Source organism: Oculina patagonica, chromosome 6 (genome assembly GCF_052425735.1).
Source record: "Oculina patagonica isolate OP01 chromosome 6, crgOcupat, whole genome shotgun sequence".
NCBI lineage: Eukaryota > Metazoa > Cnidaria > Anthozoa > Scleractinia > Oculinidae > Oculina > Oculina patagonica.
Window position 1 is genome coordinate 22,378,524 of NC_135763.1, and position 17,032 is coordinate 22,395,555.

The 17,032-nt window shown below is 38.0% G+C and overlaps 1 protein-coding gene and 1 long non-coding RNA gene across 2 annotated transcripts; one reads left to right on the forward strand and one right to left on the reverse strand.

Moving 5' to 3' along the window:
* Positions 1 to 73: 73 nt before the first annotated feature.
* Positions 74 to 1,136, forward strand: LOC144656059 (uncharacterized). The gene is made up of 2 exons (XR_013571251.1): positions 74 to 938; positions 979 to 1,136. It is a non-coding gene; the product is annotated as an uncharacterized LOC144656059 (long non-coding RNA).
* Positions 1,137 to 1,367: 231 nt separating this feature from the next.
* Positions 1,368 to 16,605, reverse strand: LOC144656058 (von Willebrand factor A domain-containing protein 7-like). The gene is made up of 11 exons (XM_078516281.1): positions 15,057 to 16,605; positions 12,380 to 12,537; positions 11,893 to 12,000; positions 11,210 to 11,637; positions 10,753 to 10,897; positions 9,804 to 10,028; positions 8,860 to 9,440; positions 7,762 to 7,939; positions 6,584 to 7,200; positions 5,305 to 5,634; positions 1,368 to 2,249 (listed from the first exon to the last, which is right to left on the reverse strand). Exons 1-11 carry the CDS (start codon positions 15,905 to 15,907, stop codon positions 1,806 to 1,808), a joined length of 4,065 nt encoding a protein of 1,354 aa, XP_078372407.1. The 5' UTR covers positions 15,908 to 16,605; the 3' UTR covers positions 1,368 to 1,805.
* Positions 16,606 to 17,032: the final 427 nt, after the last annotated feature.

A 17,032-nucleotide genomic window follows, 5' to 3' on the forward strand; every position in this document is an offset into this window, starting at 1 on the left:
TTTATTGTTGCATCAAACTCTTCCAAAACATTTTTTTTTTTAAAAAGGCAAAAATGCACGCAAGTGATTTTCAAAAGAGCATTTTAAGGAAAATGATTAATAATCTCTTAATGTCTCAATTTCTTTTGGAATTCGTATACACAATGCTCATTGCAGGACAGAAAATCCAGAAATTGTCGATTTAAACAGAGAGAGAAAGATCATTGTATAATCAAAAAGCCAATCCGAACGTTATCCAACCAGATTACTGGAAAAATCGTTATAATTTTTAAAAGGAAAAGTTGCTTTCAAGCTTTTGAACTGTAAAACAATTAAACTACGAACCCAAGGTTTTCTACATTTGTAGGAGCGAATAGTCAACGGGGCACAGAGTTAACTAACGCTCATAGAAAACGAGGGTGCCAAGTCAACTGTTTTTAGGAAGATTACAGTCCAAAAGACAATAATAGTACTGGGACTGGCCTGGGAGCAATGACTATATATGATATGGCCGAGAGACTCAGCCCAAGGCGGTCAGGAGCGGCTAGCTCTTGGTAATGTGCTGGTTCATAGCTGTGGGACGCGAAGAGAAGCAGTTGCCAGTTGGGCCCCAAACTATTGAGACACGCGACGAATTGTCACGGACTGCACGCGGTATGCTTGGTATACGTAATCACAGTTCCAAGGCTATTTTGTGCGGAGACCCTAGACAGAATAATTTTTCCTTTTGCGAATAGACAACGAAAACGGAAAAGAGACCAATGAGATTTGCGATTTCCAATACCTTATTATAGGAAATTAACGATACATGTAATTAACGCGAATTTCAAAAATTCGCGTTAATTTTGTATCTTAATTTATGTCATTGTTAATTAAAATCACACTATTTTACAGCATTGTTATTTTAAGACACCTTAATTTTCCGACAAAGTTATATTTACACGATCATCTTCTTCTCCGTCTTAAGATTTTTACCGACCTAATTATATGTAGATGTAGATGTAAGCCGCAGGAATAACAGAGGCAGTGGAAAGCGCAAGGACGGGATGTATTCCATCCCTGGACCCATGCATTGAATATTAGTCACTATTTGGTCTGTTTAAACATCTTTGTTGTGTATGGTTTATCAGAATTAAAGCTCGAGTTCCGTTGTTGGGCGTTGTTGTTTTGTCTTTTGAATAGCGCAGGTTACTGTAAAAATTACTACGCATCAAATTCGCCTTAATTAACTGCATGTAAGCACATACCACACAAGAATTCGCGTTAATTAAATGCATGTAAAGGTAAATTTTCGACGATTCGCGTTAATTTTATTACGCGTACATTTTGTTCGCGTTGTTAAAATGCTTCGTTATATTCCTATAATAAGGTAGAACACACTGAGTATGTACTAATAGATTCGTTTTATTGTATATTTATTTAACTTACAATGTTCTGTACACCAAACTATCGGTTGCTGAATATATATCATTCTAATTTGTTTAAAACTAGTTAACAGAACAAACGGTGGCCAAAATCAGAGGCCATTTGCTAATTGAACTGGTCCAGTTTATCGCTAGGAATCAACAGACGAACCGGCACCATGTGATGTGGTGTGTAATCTACAATGAGTTTTTAACATAATATCCAAAGCGATACAATGGCCCAAATGCATACATATCCTGACTTTTGACAGTTTTGTAGTCCTGCTGTAAATAGTTATGATGGTATGTACACCGACCGACACTGAAATGTCTGAAACTTTATTTTGACTTGCACTTGGTTTTCATTAAGTAAAAGTCACTATTTTCCAGACATACAGAGATTTGTTTGGTGTATTTATCGTATCACACCATCTCGGGTTTGTCGACACTCGTGTCTTGGTTTGATATTTCTACCTTTACTCTTTCTTTTTTTGCCTTGGTTTTAGACTTCCATACAGTCCACGAGCCCCGTTTTCTAAAACACAAACAAATTATGAGCAACAACAAAGCAAGTAATAACACACAACCCACCACAATTCCGATTATTGTGATAAATCCTATTTTTTCTTCTTCCTTAATTTCATCCTCTACGATATTGTTGTTAACCACAATCTCAAGAGTGAATATTAGATAATCTGCCTTCTCCTTTTTCGCTAACGTAGATTGTGCCGTCACTTTCACTTGCATGTTCCCTGATTCTGTAGCCGTTGATGACTTCACTATCAGATGTCCCAAGATTCGCTCATTTTGTTTCAGGAAGACTGTCTTTGGAGCAACCTGGCTTGTCAAGGACGGCGGACTTGAAACCTAAAAAAATAGATATTAAAACATTACTTCAAGTCAAACAACCCAAACCCTCCATATTCGTTGCTCAGTCTTATAAAGTGACCGATTAAGCGGTGTAGAAAATTTGGTAAATGAACAATTAACCCCTTTTGCTCTTTTTCCATCTATGCGTGAGTCCAGTTTCTTTGGAAATCAAGCCTACAAACAAGCTTGCTTGCTCAGTTTGGGTGGTAACCCACACAGTGTCCAAGGCAGTATTGTTTCTAACACTGACTATGTGGAGTTACAAGTGAACCTTAACAAAATTAGCGTGCAACACAGTCCATTATCCACTTCATCATCATTCTCGTCCCCATAGCCCTTTCGTTTCTCTTAGCCGGCTGAGCCTTGGAACGAGAAAACGAAGGGCTCTGGGGACAGAGAATTTCCAGTCCTAGATTCTAGGACTTCCGGTCTTCATGTATGCAGTCATGACGTTTCAAAAGAATGTATGAGAGAGTCGTTATGTTTTTGACTTCCGTTTAGCAATTCTTTGTTCCAAACAGCCAATCAAAAAAATTCGAATTAATTCAAAAATCCTATGTCCCCAGTGCCCTCCGTTTTCTCGTGCCAAGCCGGCTAAGAGAAACGAAAGGGCTATGGGGACGAGAATGCTTCATCATGCATTTCAGACTCGGCCGGGTACGTATGAAAAATATCACCTAGTGGGCGGCCAACGAAACCGTTCAGAAAGCTATCAGAACCACTGGGAATTTACAATGGTAATTTTCCAATGGTAAATTTGAGATGCACCGGGACATCAAGAACCCAATCGTTCTCTAGTGAATGCTGTAGCTTGGTAGTGCCTTGATGTTGCGGATACGCTACCGGATCACCACATGACGTAAAACGAAGGATCCTAACGACAATAAATGATACCCAAAGCATAGCACAGTTGTTGACCAGCACTCGTTTCTGCTGAACACCAAGGTATACCCCGTAGCTTTGAGCAAACATACATCAATAAGGTTGAATGTCACATCGTTACGTTTCAGCGGAAGTGTTGTTCAAGTGCGGGAAATCAAGAGTACCAATCTGGCAAAGTTTTTCAAGGCAATCTGAACTCTCTTGAATGTAAAGGAGTGTTGAGTGGGAAACCATTCAAAGACCGAATGCACAGCAAGGATGCACACTTTTAAGGAGGCTCGATGTAGTTTTTGTAGCCGAAGGGTGGTTGTTTTGAAAATTAAAATTATCTAGGAAGCCACCGTTCGATTTTTGCCAACATACACCATAATGATCAAATTAGTTAATGGTCTTTGATGGTGTAAGTATTTGTATTTCAGTGAGAGTAACTGTGCTAAAATAATACGACGCAATTTTAAAGCGCCTATTTTATATTAAAACGGTGTTTTTCTGAAAATTTCATTCTTGATTTACTTGAAAACGCTCTTACAGATTTTTCTAAAATTTCGTTAACAGTTAGTCAATCAACTGAACTTTAACATATCAAAAAATAAACACCAAGAGACAATCTAGATTTCGAGAAAATCAAGCTTGTTTGAGAACAAAAGAAAACGTCAACCGTTGCTATGGTAACCTTTGACTATGTGACGGGTAAAAAATTAAAATTTGGTCATATTTGATCATTATGGTGTATTTTGGCAAAAATCGAACACTGGCTTCCTAGATAATTTTAATTTTCGAAACAACTACCCTTCGGCTAAAAAAACTACATCGAGCCTCCTTAAAGTCAAAAATAAAGTGTAAGTGCCTTGCTCTTGAGTCCTGAAAACGTGAATGTTCTATCCAGAAGACCACCAGCCAAAAGTTGAAAACGTAGTATGACACTGTAACAGGCACGATAGAAAGGAGACACGTTAAAGGGGGATAGTGCGAATGACGAGGTTTAAGGAGGAGGAATGAGGCAATTTTCTCCATAGTAGGAATCCAGATCGGAGATCTAACGTCACGATACTCTTTGAAGTACAGTTGAAACTGTCTAATACGGACACCGAAGGGACAGAGCAAAATATCCGTATTAGAGAGGTGTCCGTATTATCAGTAGAGGTCACCGCTATGACGTCACTTTTGACTTTATTGACAGCTTTAAGTATTAAGTAACTCGAAATGTTCAGCATCGCAATGCTGCAGGTAAAAAATTAACACCAAGTACAAATCCGAAAACGTCCAAGATGAATAAAGCGTCACGTTGGTATTTTTTGTAAGACAAACAAAAATGCATCATATTCTGATTTGGCTAACCAAGGTCGAGTTTGAGGTTTTACTCCTGGTATACGCTGAAGTAGCGGTTACAATTGTACTTTCAAGGTATATTGGCTCAAGATAATCAGGGCTCAATCTAATAGGGCTCAAGGTAAACTTCTTCTCCGTCGCGAGACAGAAGTTTTTGATGGTACAGTCGAACAACGATCAACAACCCCGTACGGACACCTCTCTATTATGGACAATCTTCGATATCCTAACAAAATTCGCATACATTTTCTTTAGAAAAAACCTCTATAATACGGACCATCTCTTATACGGACAACGGACACTAAATCTCGGCCTCAGGGAACAAATTATTACGGACACTTGAATCGGTGATCAGGGCGATGGTATTTTGTGTTCGTAATGCAATTTCCTGTTTGTGGTTCTCTTTTACAGTACTAATCTCGTTCTCACATCTCAAATTAGATGAGACACAGTTCTCGGAACTGTTCTCGCCAGGGCATACCACTGAGTAATTTCATAACATGTAAGCCACAATATGACACCCACATTCTTAGGCTTCTTGAACACAATACAATGCAATCCATGTTCACTGGACAATACTTATTTGCTTAAAACACCATATAAAGGAAATGCAATGCATAAAAATGAACTCGAACATTACAACACATTTGAGTAGTAAGCAAGCCGATGATTTAATTGTTTTGTCGAGCTTCGATTAAGGGTTATTACCAATAACTTGACCAATCAACTGTAATTGAAATGTAAGGAAAGTAAGGGTATGCAGCCTGGAGGAATACAAAATATTTATTGAGAAAAAAAGCTCCTCGGCAAATATAACTGACATGTTGAACAGGCGGCTTACCTTGAAGTTGAATTCTCCAGCTTGACCAACATTTATGACAGTGAAGTTGACTCTGACTGTGGCGCCAGCACTTATTACCACCTTACCACTCGGTACCAGGCTCTTGAGGGCGTGGGATCGGGTTTCCTCCTTTGCAATGACTTTGACATTTCTGCTAAAAAGTCTTGTTTCTTTGGTACTCGAATGTGGTGTCACAGTGACCAACATCTTATCTTCTTGAAGACGGTTTTGTTTAGCGTCAATTTCAAGCTTAAGCAAGGCTGTCTCACTGTTGTTGAGGTAGACTGGATTTGGCGTAAACCGGGTTGAGACGACAGTTGAAGGCGACGACTGAAAGGCAATATTTCATAGAAATATCAGTTAATAATCTAGGGAACAATTTTAAAACTTTTCGTTAATCGTTTGATCGATCGTTGGTCATTTCTTTCATCTTTATGATCATTATTGGATAGCGAAGCACTATGTGCTTGGTGTGGAATAATTTCTTGGGAGTTCATCATTTCTTTGACTTCTAATTTGAAGTTGCCTTGTATTCCTAGGCCTAATGTAAGAAAACTGCCTGTCATAGCACGTCTTCGTGTTTAAAAAAAAAATAACAAAGAACGGACCGTATAATACGACAGGAAAATAGCTGCCAGGTCCGTAGCCAGACTTTTCTGACAACCGAGGCAATTAGGAAGTTCAGAAAGCGCCAAAATCTAGAAGGCCCGGAAAGTCCATTTTAAGGGCAACATCAGAAAAAGAAACATTTTTTCATATTAACCTACTTACAAGTAATGCATAGCCTCTTACTCAAAACATGAAAAAATACTATAAACAAAAAAACTAAAAAATGGTGAAAAAAGCGTCATTTTGTAGTTTACACAAACACAAACGTTTCGGGCATAGCCCTTCTTCAGTGTGAAATCGCTACAACATAAGAAAATGGAGTGTTGTAACGGTTTCACACCGAAGAAGGGCTATGCCTAAAACGTTTGTGTTTGTGTAAACTACACAAAATGACACTTTTTGCAACATAACTATTTTTAAAGTGTCACGCATCAACTGGGAATTTTTTTTACCCGCATTTGTGCAGAAAAAAATGATATAATAAATTTAACATTTTTACCGAAACAAGTGCCTCGGTTCGCCTGTTACTAGCTTCGGCCCTGGTTGCGACAAATGTGTGAAGAGTGGGGATTGAATTGGATTAATTGGATTAATTCGTGAACAAGTGAGCACAACCAATACATATATACTCCGGTTTTCACCAGAAGCATGTTGGAAGGTAGAAACACACCTTAAAATAAAATGTTCCAGCCAAGCCATTATTTGTCACCGTAAATTTGAGCACTGCCTTCACTCCATACTGGATGATAAGCAATGGTTTAGGATCTATATCAGCTGCAATGTTCCATCCAAGTGAAGGTTTGGGCCTGTCAACTTGTCTTGCCTGTACAATCACGTCCGTTTTCAATAAAAGCATGTCTTTAGCAGTTGGTTCTCTCTTCACCAGTACAGCTTCAACTTCAAGTGTTGTCTTATTAGACCCAGTTTCCCTTGTTCCTGTCAGAACAACTTCGCATCTGACTAATTCTCCATGATCAATTTTCAAGTTTAGAGGTGTCACATAACCAATGTAATACTCGCTCTCAGATAACTGTAAGGTAAACACGTTTTTAGTTCCCATATTTGTGATATTGAATTCAAGCTTGGACGTTTCTCCCACGGTGACATTCAGTTTGGTGTATTTAGTGTCAGCTTTAATGTTAACAACTTGTGTTACTGCGCTTAACTCACAGACACCCGTGTTGCCGAGTTGATCAACTGCTATTATGCTGGCTGTAGGATGACAACATGTAGACGTGTACAAGGCTGGTACGGATTTGTTAGATATTCCGGCTGTAAAAGGAGCAACTGTTGGCAAAGAAACACAGACATTATTTTTTAAGTGAAGCGAACAGATACGGTCTACTACTTATCCTTTATTAGCGGACCAGATTTAAAACTTATCCTAACTCAGTTTTAAAAATTGTGGCTTGATTATCATTTCACACTAGACTGCCGGGGCTAACAACAGGACAGATCTACTTATGAACAGAAGAGTAAAGAAAAGAAACAGAACAGTGATTTGATATTTACCGTATTTTCTCCAATTTAACGCCCCCCGGGCGTTTATTTCAAACTTAGCCGGGTGGACCCGGCCTTTATTTGATTCCAGCAGTTTATTCGAGCCTCGTTTTCATTGGGCAAAGGTTGTTATACATTTCTTTTGACAAATATGTATTTTGCTATTATACCCTATAGCTTATTATTCCTAAAATAAAAAACCTGAGGCGCCTATTTTCAACTCCACCTTGGAGACCCAGCGTTTATTCGGTACCCGGCGTTTAATCGAGAAAATACGGTACTACAGATTAAGCATTTTATGAACTAATGTTGACTATTTTGACCTCGTTATAACTCAACCATTCTTACCATTTAGTTGTCCAATTTGAGAATTCTTTGCTGTTATTGTTAGAAGCCCTTTTCCAAAGTCAAGTATGTTTGTGTGCGATGTCCATGTTATATTTGAACACTTGGGTAGATTGTACACAGCGTCGCACGGTGTCGTGTGATTATTGACTTCACATTTTGGTGGAGAGTTGTCGTCTTCCTGAAAGCAAAACCAGAAAAGCTTTCTTTGATAATCATCTAATGTTTGTTTTTAATGATACCACTATTCTTGCAACCGCTGAGCAAAGTGGAGACAAAGAATACTAGGGTTAGATTTTTATATTTACACATGCTTGCTGAACCACGCAAATATCGTTTATTCCTGAGAGGTTATTTAAATAATGATAAGTTATCTTTCTTATTTGAAATCAATTAACGACACTTGTAATACTGAATAGCGTAATAAAATCTTTCTTTCAGTGCTCTTTCGTTCAGAATGCTCCTAACATGAATTATTTGACAAGGACCAAAACTTTCATAAGTGAAGGTTCCGTGTAAAAGTTGGCTGATTTAGTATCAATACATTTGATCGTTTGTTGGTTGCACTCATCATCATCATCACTTTGTTTACCCTCGGATTGAAGAGTAGCTTATACAGTTAATATCTCCGAGCATTCACAGTAAGCACAATACAACGGGCAAAGACCAGACCACAACACCGGGAACTCCATGCCCTACTCTTTACGATAAGCGTGTGGGTTCTTACGTCCCCTGCTGACCATAACACTGAAGATGCAGGAGACGGGGCCTACGGTATCGTCCATCCGAGAAGACTAGAAATCAACCATTGCAGATGTATTGCAAAGGCAGCATATTCTCCTCAGTTATTTTAAGACCCGAGTGTTGGTCCGGTCGGGACTAGAACCCGAGACCTCCCGCACTGTAGTCCGTCGCTCTACCAACTGAGCTAACCGGTCGGCGGTGCACTGATGGGAATGCGGCAGTTTTAGTTTTGTTCGTTTAGGCGAGTGATAGCTATATTCGCTTGTTTATTGGTGTCGTAAGCGGAATAGCTTTGATTAGCCCCAAACCGTTAGGAAAAGTTCCGTTGAAAGGCCCCGATGAACTGCTCACAATTACCTTTGTTATTACACTAACATAAAACACCATGTAGTTAGATGTCTTGTCACTGGATGTCGGTGTTGCATATACAGCAACAGTACTTGTTTCTCCAAAACTGGCATTAGCTGGCGCCCTCACTACTAATGAAAATTCAGCGGTATCATTCGCAGCAACGAATCGGTAACTAGGTACCAATGACTTTATGAATCCAAGGTCATCCATTGCTTTCAATGTAAAGTTCTGGGAGTTGCCCGTATTTGTAATTTTTAAAGGTATCTTACTAGTAATGGCAGGAAAAAGTGTTCTTGAGTTGTTGAGCGATCGATAGTTAAAGTCAAGCTGAACTTCTTCTATTTTGATTTCTGTAGGTTTTACTCTCCGTAGGTTTTTACCGTCAGTTGTTTTGCCAGTCAGCTGAAAGCGGAATCTTTCAGACGAAGGAGTAAAGAGAACGTGGAATGACCCGCTGTAAACTCCTTGGCCCTTTTCTACTTTGAATGACTCCATGACTGTACCATTTGAGTTCAATAGCGACAGTGAAGTGACCTCTTTAATTAACTCTGGTTTGGTGAAGGCCAAGTTTAGCAGCAACGTTTGACCTGCGAAAAAAAAAAACACCAACTGTTATGGGTACGTGTACTTTAAAATAATCATTTGTGAATTTCCCGCTGCAAAAATTGGTCTACGGGTGTCCCCTTTTTCACAACGTTGACGAAATTTGTTAATTTTAAAAAAACTGATGCATGACTGTGCAGGGGTATACCTTTAACCGGTACCTCTGTGATGTAAGAATAATAAGAATCACAGTGGCTTCGATTTATTAGGAACGAAGTAGAGTCTACAGTCAACTCCCGCCTTGCGGACACGGTGTTACGGACAGGAGTTGAAGTCCCGTGACGAATAAGAATTACCTAAAAATAACTTCCGCCATTATAGACTTTCTCTATTCACTGCCCACTTACCTTTAACAGGGCTACCGAGTAAGAGCTTGCTTTCACCCGTGTCCAGATTTTCAACTGAAGAAAGCTGATAGGTAAAGTCAAGAGCACTTCGTGCAGTGACCTGAAGACTGTAGGGTCCAGTGCACCGCACGTGAATCAGTAGCGGTCCACCCTGGAAATTCCCGACTTCAGTCACGTGGATATGGTCAAATTGACTGTGAATCGTTGCTGTTAAGGGCTGGTTGTCTTTAAAAGAGTGAGTTAAATGAATGAACCATGAATTGACAAGAAATGTTATAAGTGATGCTGTTTACTGTCTACATAGCAAAAAACCGGTTGGTCGACGGTTTGTGCAAATGTCCGAAAAGACCCCGCAGAACAGAAATTCGATTGAATTTTTTCTGCTCGGCGTGTTTCATCTATTTACCAGAATCGAATCAAAGCACATGAAACTCCAGGTTACAAATGGACGCAAGGCTTGAAACTGGTAGTAATAAGTAAATGGAACACGCACGCTTTGGTTCAATGGTTATTTTCACAAGAATTGTCGTTTATTCTGGAAACTGACCAGTCAGGCAACCTGAATGTCATATTTTAAAAGATTTTTTAAGTAATATGTTTGAAGTTGGTAATTTATAATTAACCTTAAACATTCCCAAATATTTTTACTCTGAAGTATGGTTTAACTTGTTTTGTGCGTTAAAGGTACTTACTACTTTCAAGTCTAATGACTTGAAAAGACCTGTTGGCTTTTGACCTTTTGGCTTTTTCCTGACCTCTGTTGGTTTTAACTCTTATGACTTGAAAGTTCTCAGAATAAAACCAAGCCAGTGATAGATTATGTTTTAATACGTATAGTTTTTGTCCTGTCTGCTTTTCAATTTATAACTAAACTTACGAACTAAACAGCCATTTACAGTCCTGTTTTTACTAGTTTTACTTATAAAACCCGTACTGGGACATATCTTACCGGTTGGATTTAACAAAGTAATGCCAAGATCATCTTCTGCAGACAGCACTATCATTACATCATGTAGGGTACTATCCATATCAATTGAAAACTGCATGTCTTGGAACTTCTCTTTAGAGTCGCTCCTCGCGTGCAACAGAATCACCTGAAATGTACAATTTGATGGTTTGACTCAGGTCAATAATGTGTCATAATGGCATGCTGGACGTAAAAGCTTTAAGTGGATTTAGTAACTTTTCAACTGTAAAGCGGGGAATGGTTTGGCGGAAACAGGAATTATGGTAAATTTATATTCAAGCACTTGTAAACAATCTGCACAGCAAACAAAGGTACGATAGGCCAGTGATATGCTTCTGCATAAAACAGGGAAAGCATGGGCAAATAACCAAGTGTTCAAATAATGAAATTACGTAATAATAATTTCAGCTGTTCGGTCGAACACAGTAAATGTTTTCACCTCGGTGAGATCTGCGGAGTCACCACGTGAAGTTTTGGAGCCAATAATGTCCACAAGAACCGAGACTTTGTTCTTTTTGGTCTGAAGGACCTGACCACCAGTGGCTGCGGCTAAGCTTTGGTACAGAGTTTGGGATCCGAGGTGTGCTTCTCTTCGTTTTCGTCTATATGAGCAACGTCCACTTAATATAAAGTTTATCTTCACTCTCTTTTGTTTAGCCAGGATAAGAACTACTTGAGCTAAGTTTAAATCTTTGGCGTCAGCATCTGAGAAGAAGTAAATAACAGAGTCCTGCACACTTTGAAGAAGCGCTTGATACAATCCCGTCATCCCTAGCTCAGGGCAGTCGCCTCCTCTGTTGGCTTTAAGAGAGTTAACGGCTTGAAGAACTTCTTCCGGGTTACTTGTTACCGTGACAGGGCCCACTCCTTTGAGGATAATGAATGATTAATAGTATCATAGCTGTCGTTGTATCTCTACTAATTATTGCAGGTAGACTCAGCTACGGCTCATGGAAATATTTTAATATTTAATCACACTCAGTAAGAAAGTAACTTAAGTGAAAGTAACTTATGGCCACGAATTTCTCTAGTTTGCTTTATTGCCAATTTTTTATCGACACCGATGACACTAAGGAAAATAAATATAAAAATATTAAAATTGACTGCACCATTGTTACTCACTTGGGTCGTTAAATGGAACAAGGATATAAACAAAAGCCGTATTGCCCGCGGAATCCTTTGTGTTCTGCACAAAGTCGGTAGATAATTTCCTCACAGACTTGATCTCCTCTGTCAAACAGAAAATAAAAAAGTATGAATTGATTAAATTAAGAATAGTTTTAAACTACTCTTTATTTTTCAACTGTAGTTTAAAAGTATTCTTAATTATTTTAAATTAATGCCTTAAGGTATTATTATTATTATTTTTAATTCTAGAGGAGGTCCCGCTCCAGAATGACTTAAGCGTGCGCAATTTGAATTGTGAATAAATAATTGTTAAATAATAACTAAAATGGTTTATACTTCCTCTTGAGATTAAATCAAAATATATAAATCTATCCAAAGTTCCATCGTTCTTAATCTTTCAAAGCGCCCATTGCTTTTAGGTAGACACGGGGCCTTTGAGGTATTACTATCATTACTAAATTGAAAATAAAATCAGACCAACCTCCCATGCTACCGGTGTCATCTATGACAAGAGCTAATGTTCTTACTGCTTGAAGATTCAGGAAACGCGCAAATCTCTCATCACCAACAGTAGTACGCAGGTCCTCAAAAAACTGCTTTGTAGCTTCTATGGCATGTTCAGCAGCCACTGTGTGGAGTCTGGCAGCAAAAATGATATGGTGTACAAACAGGTTTATAACGGGTCGGATAGCAATAGTAATATTTACAACAACAATGATGATGATGATGATAATGATGATGATGATGATGATGATGATGGTTTGTATATGTAAAAGAAGCCAAACAAAGTAGCGGTTCAAAGTGATATAAACATACAAGACTTTTTCGTTTGTCATGAATATATAATTGGCTACTTAAATTTCTCTTTTCGTCAAATCATATTTAGTATTGTTTTATTATTCATTTTTCACTGATACTGCACTCGTTGGTAGTATCACAATGACAATGTTTATTTAATGTGGACATTATTAAACTGGTGTTATGACACCGATCGATTGTATAGCTAAGTAATAACGCGCTTAAACTTGCTCCAAGTCGCTCATTTTTTTCTTTGAGTCGATATAGTTATTTGCGCGTGTTAGTGTATCATTTTTCGCGGCAAAAAAGCGCCAGCCAGAATCGATTTCCTGCAAGTGACACGAGTCGCTTGTTCCGTGCCATTTCATATATTTTGTCGATGTAGTGCGCTACGCGCGCTAACAAGCGCGGACAGATAGATTCCGATTTATTTTTCGATAAGCAATCTATTCGGGTAACTCTATCGACACAAAGTAAAAACGAACGATCTTGGAGCCTACTAACAATCATAACGCTGACTTCGCGCAGTGAAAAAAAGACAGTCGAAGGCACCTTTTCACAAAATAGTCCATCCTCCCAGTCCAGTCCCGCGCATCCTTGGTTAATACGGGAATTACGAGACTTGTGTTTTAAAAGTAATACGCGTCCTTGGCTAAACTGGCTAGCGAATACCATTTGCATTTTAAGCAATAACTGTGTAAGAACTCTTCCGGTCCAATAATAACAAAACGTTATTCCGGCAATAAAGTATGTGATTGGCTGATTTTGTTAATAGCTCTCTCTGCTGTCTGAGTTGGTATGATAAACAGCGATACACGGTAATGTAAATATAAGTGATATGGAAATTTCAAACGAAAAGTTTACCCACTAAAGTGGGCATGAATACAAATTATGTGGAACGATGAATGATGAATTTCTACATTTAAAGCTCTTGTATTTCCAATCAAATTCAAACAGTGCATAAACCCGAATGCAGAGTTTGATATCAAAGAACGATGGCATTTGCTTGCATCCAAAAATCGTAGTTATCGCTTCTCGCGCTTCTCGGCAAGTGAGATAAAATGGGGCTTTTAGAGACAAGTTGATGCGTATCATTTGTTTACACACGTTTTACTAGTCGTTTTGTGGTTGAAATTATAGTTCGTTTCAATTTTGGTGGAAGAAAGGGATAACCTTTATCTCGTGTACCGGGGGAAGCAGTTTTTCACTATCGATAAAGGAATCAGCTAATCGCTTTTATTGAAACTCCTTTTTTGATGGTATTTCAAATTTCTATTATTGTTTACGCAGCTTTTACATTTTCACTGGTGTTCACTCGTTTTTGGATTTTATTAGGCCTGCAGGATATTTCTCAAATTGCTGAGCCAATTGTTTTGTGAGAATGTTTTGTAGATCATACTACCCAATATTAAAAAAAGAAATACAAATATGCCTTCGCGCTTTTTACATTGTCAATTTTTTATCCATATTGACGTTGCTTTTAAACTAAAATCCATTAAAATAATTGCAAGCAGATTACTTCTAACATCACTCACTGAAATTCATAGAAATATGCAGTGGCTTTCTTAGTTCAATTTACTGGGTTTTAGGTGGGTTCTGCTTCACATCTAGGGGTTAATTGCTTCATGGCTGTTATAAATTTAAATTTGTAGCTTTTAATTTACGTTTTCTCAACGTCTTGCGGATAGCTTCTGTACAGCTGTTAAATGTCCTTGCCCAATTTCGTAATAATCCTTTTAAAAACTTCAAATATCTTGTCTGAAAGACCTTGCAGCAAAAATAGGTTGAAAAATACAATACAAAACCAAAAAAAACTATGTTATTTGGTTACATGAGGACAAATAAGTCATGAACGCATGTTGGCATTATAATAAACCCAACACGCCAAAATATTCATTTCAAAGGAAACACTCCCAAAATTCTTTGTTTTGGCTTCAGCTTTTGTTTCTTGATATTAAAAATTTGCAGACGCGGGGCGTTCATGCTTAATTATTTATATGTTCTCTGTTTGGCTTTAATTTTCGTTCAATGCTCAGTGGATCATTGCTTAGCAAAAGCTAATTTTTGATTCTTATATGTGTTCGAGGAGAGTTCATTGGCTTTCAAAGTTCGTAAATAAATTAATTCACTATTCAGCATTGCATATTTAAATTCACTAAGAATGAAGGAGACTTCGGAATTTCTATTTGTAAAATGAAAATAATTTGTCATGTTTAGGTGCATTTTGCCAGCTTGCTTTGTGTACATTTCTAGAGCTAGTGATAGAAAAAAAACGGCAAACAAAATTGTACGATTCGCTGTTTCGTAAGAAGAAAAGTTTCAATTTTCAAATATAAATATCAGTGAGTGGTTTCACTTACTTGTAGTGAGGAGACCATTTTCTTGACGCTGATTCTTTATTTATTCCACCACTTGCACCTTGATCGCGACTACTGTCGAGAATTCCGCCATGACCACATTTGCTGATATTCGTCGGCTTTGAAATGTCTTGCCCTCCGTAATATCCACTGGTTATTTTCTGTATTATCAAGTTGTTATCGCAGTTATCTTTCTGTTCGGTTGTCAGCGGGCAGGAAATGCAGGTTGCTTCGTTTGGTTTTGCAACATATTCTGACGAAATCAAATTTGCTGGATTTGTTAAAGTGTGGAACTTTCGAAATTGATTTCCGAGTTCGACCCAGTTCGTGTGGCTGTAAAAGTCTTGTAGCGTGTGTAAATATTGACCAGTAAGTTGTCGAGCGTGTTCAAATTTGACGCCTTTCAACAACGATGTTACTATTCGTGATTTTAACTCTGACAGTCGCTTTGTTCCTTCCTTAATCTGCTCTCCGCTAAAATGAGCGGCAGCGACGCTCTTGAAAGGCGCTGAATTTATTTCCACATTTGAGCTTTGTATCTCAGCTATAGCGTTTTGTAGACGCATTCTGGGCATCATCACACTGAACAGGTTTTGAACCCCACTAGGATTATCTGCTGCGATCACATTTTTCTGTAAATCCTCAAATTTTGTAGCCATTTCTTCGTCGATGTATTGCGGATTATCCTTGAAGAATTCTACCATACATCGTAAGAGTCCAATTTTTGTGATAATCCCATGGTCAAGAGTGTTGAGTGCACTCTCTTGATCAAGCTCTAGCGTTGCAGACGAGAAAAACGCCTCAGAAGTAGTGAAAAGCGACAAGAAAACCACAAGCGCACGAGGAAGAGCCATGTATCACAAGAGTTTTTATGTAAAGCCACAAGATAGCGGCGTCAGTGAACGAACGCAGCTGGTAGCGGACAAGAGAGTTAAAAGCTCACTGTACCAAACAGCACGCGCTTGTATTGTATATTGTTTTGAAATCATTTTTGTCTGCAAAACGCCAGAGGAGATTTGAATATTTATAGGACTTACTGTTTTGTTTTTTAAGTGCAAATAATCTATAAATAAGTAATCTCGTAAGCTGAAAGTGAACCAGAACAGTCTACAATGAAGATCGGGCAGATGATGTGTAAGATTATTTTTTTTTATGTTCAGTATTATTTTGACAAGTATCACTTCAAAGTGCGCAAAATAAGTCTTTAGCTCTCTTAACGTTTCCTTTTTTAGATTTTATTCATTTAAAAATATCAGTTGAATATGTTCTTTACTGATCAGTTTCTTGACTTTACCTTAGTATACTTTTTCTGACACGGACATTATCTTTGTAATTTAGTACTTACACACTTACTGCGCCACCTGTTGAAAATCCTTTATTCCTTTGTATCGTGTTTGTTTTTGTAATAAATCTTTAGGCACACAATATGACAATAGGATTCGAATAGTGAAGTTTTCATGTCTTTCTCTTCTTCTGTTTCACTTTATTTAATTTTCACCTTCTCATCTATCTGTGTCTGTCATAATAGAATGCTTCATTGTAGTATAGATAAAAAATAGATATATTTTGTGTTTTTACGCAACAGCAGAAGATTGTGATAAGCTTTGGTCATCTTTTATTAAAACTTCTTATTTGCTGTCCGTAATTTTGCACTTAATTGTTTCAATTAAAAGCACTGTTCTTTATCTGTGTTACTTATTCTAATCCATATTCCACCTCATAATGAGCGAGAGACATGTTATTCACGAGGATCATCTTCTTTGTTGTAATTTTCGGTAACAGTAATGCGTTTTCATAAATAAAATATTGCTTGGGGAGAAGTGTTAGTGGTGGTTTGTAACAAGTATAAATGGCTCCCGGAAAAAAAAAATTCAGTTCTATTTCCGATTCTTGACACAATGCTTGCTGGTGATTTTGCAACTCGAAAATATGTCTCACCCAGTTGATTGAAAGTTTCTTTGCGTTGAAAAATAGCCATA